Below are 6,915 nucleotides of genomic sequence, written 5' to 3'. Positions count from 1 at the left end.
CTTGGGATCTTAAGTGTGGAAAGAGTCTAGTCTCTTCCATTGCCAACAGTGAGTGTAGGCTGTCTTTCTACTCGGATAGGAGTGCGCGCTAGAAATCTCTTCTCTTCTCTTCAGCAACAGTGGATTTCTGAAGCAAAGGTCGAGTACTACTGATTCCCCATTGGCCAGGCCCCAGCGTAAAATGGATCTCTGATCTTGCCATTCCTTCAGATCTGGAAGTTTGCACTTTCTTCGGAATGTTAAATAACGTATCAAATATGCCTCCGGCGAAAAGAAGGTAGGTAGAATGAAAGGAAAACAAACCACGGAATTGGAGAATCAGTTGTTCCTTTGCAGTGAGTGGAGTCAAGCTCGTTCTCAGTCGTATCCACTATAGGAGGTTTGCTACACGAAGAACGGGAACAGGCAGGCTATTGCTTGAAGGAAACTAGGAACTGGGATTGATTGTCCGCTCTGAGATCGGTATTCGTTCTGTTCTCCTCGGTTCTGGGTCTTCATCTGTTCTGTAGACTAGACCCGCACATAAGGAGAAGCTAGCCTAGGAATCAGTCAACTAGACTCGCACTGAAAGCCAAGCCATTCAACAGGGATTCTCTGAACTGATACGATACGACTATTCAACTTCCAACTATCTCCCCTGCCCTGTTGAGGTAAGAACCAGGACAATAAGGAAAACCTCTAGAGCACTTAGCCAAGCCTTAGCCTGATATTGAGATAAGATAGTAGTTGCACACACGGAACTAGCCTTAGATCAAATCTGGGATGATGCCATACCCATATCCCTTCTTCCCAAGCTCAAAACCATTACTAACGGAAATATACGCAGCACTCATAAATGAAACTAGACCCGCACGCACCGCACCTAAAAAGCAAGTTCAACCAACCAACCAAGCAAGGAAGTGAGCTCCCTATAAAGGAACTTCGCCCAAAGCAAAGAAATGGTTTCGGTAATGGCGCATCTTCACTTCACAGTCTTTCTCGAGCCTCATCAGCCCAACAAGCAAGCTTTTTTATTGCTACGCGCCTCCGCCTCTCTATATAATGATAATGGGAAGAATCTTTTGAACGAGAATCATCTAGTTATATAAATTACTTATATAGTTAGTTAGAAGACAATCTCCCCTTTATTGCTTTTGCATAGCATTGAGCATTATATATGGTTAGCCGCGGATCCAGTGGATAATGCGAGACTACAACGTATAGTGTTACCGACGATGTTTCGCTTTCGTCTTCGGTGCCTGGCGTGGTGCTATCATCACATTGATCTACCCGCCCTTCTATTCCCTTCCCTAGCTTTCGTGTTTGAGTAGTAGCGCCAGATTTCGATTCGGATGCAAACTTAGCACAATGCCCGGTAAGCTAAACACTCGATTCTACATCTCCGGGAATGCAACGAACTTCTACTTCTAGATAGGTCTAATAGATAGACGGCTAATAGATAGACGGGGGGCCCACTAGTCCTGTATTGCGGTAGTTCAATACATACTGACAACGAGAGAACGAACCCAGTACCTATAGTACAACAAACACCACCATTACTTGCGTCACTAAATTGAAGCATAGAAAGAGGTGGACCGCGCCTTGGATAATTGGTCGGATACAGCCGTAGACCGCAGAACTCGATCGGACACACAGGGTACGGTACAGAACTCCTCAAGACACAGTAGTCAACTGCTTCACTCCTACGCATTATCCTTTCTTTGAAAGGCAAGATTAGGGAGCCAATTGAGTGAACAGACGAAGTAGCTTGCTTTGTACTACCGACATCTTAATACGATATTCTTTGCTACCTTTTCCAATGACAAGCCAGACTTCAGAACTGATTGGACACCAGAGTCGATAGCTTACTTGGGACTACCGAAACTACCAAAGAGCAGCTCTCATTTTTCTAAAGAGGAGGTGGATTTCAGTGATAGTGAAAAAGAGAGACCAACAGAAGCCCTATCTGGGCGAAGCAAGCCAGTGCCAGTGCAAGGAGCAAGCTTACCTGCCTCTGGAGTGGAGTGATCCAGTTCCAGCGCCATCATAATATGACATTCTAGGGTTGGCGCACCAGAGAAGATCCCGTAAAGGGTGGTACATTTTCAACTACTTCACTCGAGAAAATCGAATGCATTTCCGGGTCCCATCCTCACCTGCTTCTCTCTTCTGCATGACTGTTCTGTTCCCTCCTGGCATCTTAGAGAAGTCAAGTATTCTACTTCTGATCTGTCAACTCTGACCCACAACTAGCGCTAGGGAAATGCTATTCTCGAAAGCAAGGGATTGAGTGAGATATGCAGCAAGCAAAGAAAAATGGAACCCAGCAACCCGGAAACTACAGAAGCCTATCTAGCTTATACGATCACAGAAATGAGAGAAGGAGAACGAGAACATCCACGGAAGATAGTGATTCCAGATGGCGAGGGTTCTTTCCCTATCAATCTGCCCTGACCCATCAAGCTATTCAGCAGCAATCCAGCCAGACTACTTTAAAGGGTGCCACTAGACTCTGACAGAAACATAGCCCTATGACAAGGATACCCATCATTCCTATTCAAGGACTGGTCCAATTCTCTTCATTCACCATATTTAAGGGGATGCTTGGGGGCCCATGACATCCTTCCTAAACAGGAGCTATTGATCCAACACCTGAGCCATATTTATTGCGAGGAGCAATCCGGTTGCTAAAAGAGGAAGAGCTTCTAAGTTCGAGTCCTGATCCCGAGATCAATGGGTTTCCACTTATGCCCGGACCGGAAGTAGCATATATGAATTAAAGGGAGATCTAATCAACCGAGCTGGGTGAGGATTCTGAGATTATGTATTGGTCATTGGCTACAGGTGAATATAATTAGGTTCGCTGATCATCCAATATGACCCGCATCAGGTCGCGCATTAATTAAGTGGTGGGCTATACAAGTGGGAAAGTACGGGCAGTTGCATGTTTCCTTTGTTTCAAAACAATGTTAAAAAGGCGGGTGTGATGAAGTTGGGAGGAGGGGGCAAGGTATATAGAATGTGAACAATGGGTGGAAATCGGAGAATAGTGCCAGAACAGCCGTTGCACAAATATGAGAAATCAAGGGTTGTGGATGGTGGAAAGTATCGAGTTGTTCTAGTTCCTGGCCTTGGTGGTTGGCCCATGCCCGAGGGATACTATGGCGCATCTCTTTCTGCGGGAACTAAACAAGTTGCCAATAATAATAGATATCCCATAATACTTTAGGGCAAATCCGGGACGGGATATTCCTCGATTACAGAGGCAGCAGTTGCGGGCTCAGGTGCTGGTGTGGCTAAATCTACATCAATAGCAGGATCAGGATACGATGCTTACTCGAAATCAATATTCCCCGGTTTCTTACGAGATAAGATATGTATGCCGGTCCAACTAAAGGAAGGGTGGTTTTGAGCTTGGGTTTCAGGCGCCGGGCTTTTCTACTGATGAAGTGCGGTGCGCATCTAAAAGAGTGGAATATCCCGTTCTGCTATCAAAGAAAGAATCGAATCCGCCGCTTGTTTTTCTAGCTATCAAATCCCTTGCCCAACAGGAACAGGATCTCTTGCCGGCACCGGCACGAATCGAACTGCGGATCAGGCGTGTGGAAACGAATCTCTTGGATGCTCTGGGATTGGGGAAGCGAAAGCAGTTATCGAGTCAAGTCAGGAAAGCAGTCGAGCTACTACGGTACAAGAAGAATCTGTATTCGCAATGAGAAATAACATATGGAATCTGCCACCCAAAACAATAGGAATAGGCTTGCTTGTCCGCTCTTAGATCGGTTCATAGCTCAGGCTCTGGTTTCTAGCAGATGTGAATGAATTCATTTCTACTCTACTCCGGGGAATGGCCTGTCATTCGTACATTCGTATTCGTATTGGATTGTTGGAAGGAAGCAGTTGGCATTCTCGTTCGAAGGAAAGGTACTTGTTCGAGGAAAGAAAGCGTATTAGTGCTCTGGGCTAATCGGTCGGGTAGAAGCTCGTAACAAGAGCAAGCATCGGAGAAAGCGTATGTACTCGTTCTCGAGTCAGGAAAGCACTTGTTGGCATTGGCGTCGGAAAGTAAAAGCAAGCAAGTAGTTTCGGCATTGGCTACTACTTCTTCCCCATGGGCCAGGTTCTGTTCTCGAAATAGCATAAGTGATCCTGCGAAACCGGCGATGCCAGACCAATCAAGCGTATCATGTCGACTTTCGAATCCGGGACTTGACTATCCTTGAGATAGCAGTTCCCTGGTCAGGAAAGCGGAGTCACTAGAACGATATGAGATACACGCACATCTCGATAAGCCAATCCCAATCCCTTCAACCCAACCTTTACCAAAAGGGGAAACTGTAACAACAATGACCCTGACTCGGATTCCAATAGGGCTTCTGCTTCTTCTGCTTGGCAAGGTCAAGTATATACACAGTCTAAAGCCACAAGAGAAGGTATGATAGGACAAGTGCCGTTCGATGCCTTGTAACCATTTCCATGTTCTGGTCCGGGTTCTAGGTCTAAAAGAAGCATTGGCTGTGTTGATCTGTCTCCAGGTCGTCTATTTGAAAGGGAAAGCCCAGTGTGTTCGTTCCTCTACTATACGGAATCCTGGATATCTTGCCTTGGTTCCGACTCTAAACCGTTCTAAACAGATTCTTTCTGCATACTGATGTTGGAAGTTATGCCTAGGTGATAGATGTATGTTGCTGGATTGGAAAGCTATACGATCCCTTTTATTCAATTATGACAGCTGAGAGGAATTTGGGATGGCCCCGCTAGAGTTTCCAAAATGAATCGAATTGAACCCTATTGTTTTTTAACTCTAAATTCCATAGTATCAATACAATAACCTTTGAGAAATTGTGAGAACGGGAAGATGCAATCATTTAGATGGTGAAAATAGCCGAGAGTTGAGCAACCCCTAAAAGCACTCACAATGAATGGTACCAGCGGATACCAACCAGATAGAAACATGCTGAGAAATCTCTGTTATAGCTGAAACTAATATACCAATCCTATCCGTGACCCTTTCCACATTCTTTTCTTAGTCACCTAACCTATGACTGCTTTTTCTTTTAAGCTTTAATAACCTTAACATTCGAATCTGCATCTGCTATTTCAGTTCTGTCTAAAGATACTATTCTTTGATCACTTGAAACATAGTAGAAAGCATCTAAAACAGATATTATTGTGGATTCCCTCTCCTTGTGGGCTGGACTCCTTTTTACATGGACAGACAGGAAAGTGGAATCTGAGGAATTAGCTGGAACAGACTCACCTTAGCTTTGAACGACTATATCCCCTCTTCTATCTACATATGGATATATATGGTCTTTAATAAAGGAAGATGATTTTAGCCGAGGACTAACACAGCTTCCATTTTGCAGCACATCTCTCAGTGGGAATAGCATCATCCATGACTTCAGGCACAGCTAGCTACGGGTAAGCACAAAAGGTAATGACGAGAGGGCCGTCCTATGTACCCTGAAAGAGAAACTATGTGATAGAAGCCCGCTTTCCCTCTCTTCTATCCCACCTAACCACTTCGGGTATCAGTGGCCTCGTGATCTCCATGAACAGAGATCACTACACAAAAACAACTATATGAAAAACTTGCTTGCTTCTTCGAATCTCGAAATAACAGAACATATAGAAAGTGTTTTTGTGATGAGACCATTCTCTTCGGGGAACCTATAGAAAGATTATCAGACGGCTTTCATGATATTATGCTTCCTTGCCCGTGTGGAACATGTGTGAGCATTATGTTTTTCCAACAAGTGATCCGACTGGAAGAAGTGTTATATGAGGACTTCGAGATCAAATAGAGAATCTGTCTCTCCATTCCTCGTGAGCCACTTATTTCTCCGAAATCAGAGATCAGAGTGATTTTCCTCCTTTTTCCCAAATAGTCGACGGTCTTACACCATTGGGATACTTCGGATAAACTTGAGTACATATATGAGAGACCGGTGCTAAAACCTTTTCTCGAGATATCTTCCAGATTCTTAGGGTCCTTGCTCTGGATCTCGCCCCCCCGGCGCGAAAGCAGTTGGTTCCGTAGTTTGAGAATTCTACTAATTCCAAGTATTCCATTATTATTATTAAATAAGAGAATATAAAAAGTAAAGAGGAGAAGACATAACCAGAAAAATTGTGAGAAATAAGTTAATTTATCAAGTTGAGGCATTTCGATTTGGATTTCAAATAAGAAAGAAAAAAGACTCCGAACCGTACTTTTGCTATTTTATATCTATACAAAAAGAGATTTACTTTCCAAAATGGAATCTTTGCCATTTCTGATGTGAATGAGGGAGGTTGTCTGCCCGGGTAGGGGTGACCGGAACCCTCCCAAGTCATCGCTCAAGAAAGCACCACAGTCACACGAGAAAGAGTTTGGACTATGACGAAGACGAGCAAGCCTTTGTTGGGGAGTGATCGGGGAAGAGTCGAGTACAAGAGGAAGGTGGAAGGAAGAAAGCGCCAGAAGCGCCAGGTGCGAAGATAGACCATCAAAGAACTCCACAGCAGAGCAAAAAAGAGAAAGGCAAGGCTCGCAAAGAACAAAGGCTCAACCATCAGATCCAACACAAAGCCCTCAAGATATTTAGAGGCTTGGACTACTCTCTCTAGTAAAAGAAAGGAAGCACAATGGGTGTTGCTCTATTTCTTATTAGTGAGGTATTCTTCTTCATTTCAGTATTATGGGCATTCTTCCATTCTAGTCTGGCACCAACAGTCAAACTAGGAGCTCAACGGCCACCTGTTACTACGAACTTGTTTTCATCTGGCAGATAAGCTTTTGAGAAGAGACCACTTTGATAACGAGCTTTCGGGTTGCCGTATTGATACCGCCCTTCGGGGGAACAGGAGAATAGCATGCACGGGAGAAGGATTTAGGGAAAGGTACCCACCTTTTAACGGGAGAAAGGCAGCTTATGTGAAAACTTCCCTTGT

At 44.4% G+C, this 6,915-nt stretch overlaps 1 protein-coding gene across 1 annotated transcript; it reads right to left on the bottom strand.

Moving 5' to 3' along the window:
• Positions 1 to 5,634: 5,634 nt before the first annotated feature.
• LOC123048675 (putative ATP synthase protein YMF19) lies at positions 5,635 to 6,172 on the bottom strand. The gene has a single exon (XM_044471723.1). The coding sequence runs from the start codon at positions 6,146 to 6,148 to the stop codon at positions 5,678 to 5,680; it is 471 nt and encodes a 156-aa protein (XP_044327658.1). The 5' UTR covers positions 6,149 to 6,172; the 3' UTR covers positions 5,635 to 5,677.
• Between the last annotated feature and the right edge of the window lie 743 nt (positions 6,173 to 6,915).

The sequence above is a fragment of the Triticum aestivum genome, chromosome 2D, assembly GCF_018294505.1.
Source record: "Triticum aestivum cultivar Chinese Spring chromosome 2D, IWGSC CS RefSeq v2.1, whole genome shotgun sequence".
NCBI classification, from domain to species: domain Eukaryota; kingdom Viridiplantae; phylum Streptophyta; class Magnoliopsida; order Poales; family Poaceae; genus Triticum; species Triticum aestivum.
The sequence above is the reverse complement of the archived record's forward strand: the minus strand, read 5'-3'. Positions and strand labels throughout refer to the sequence as shown.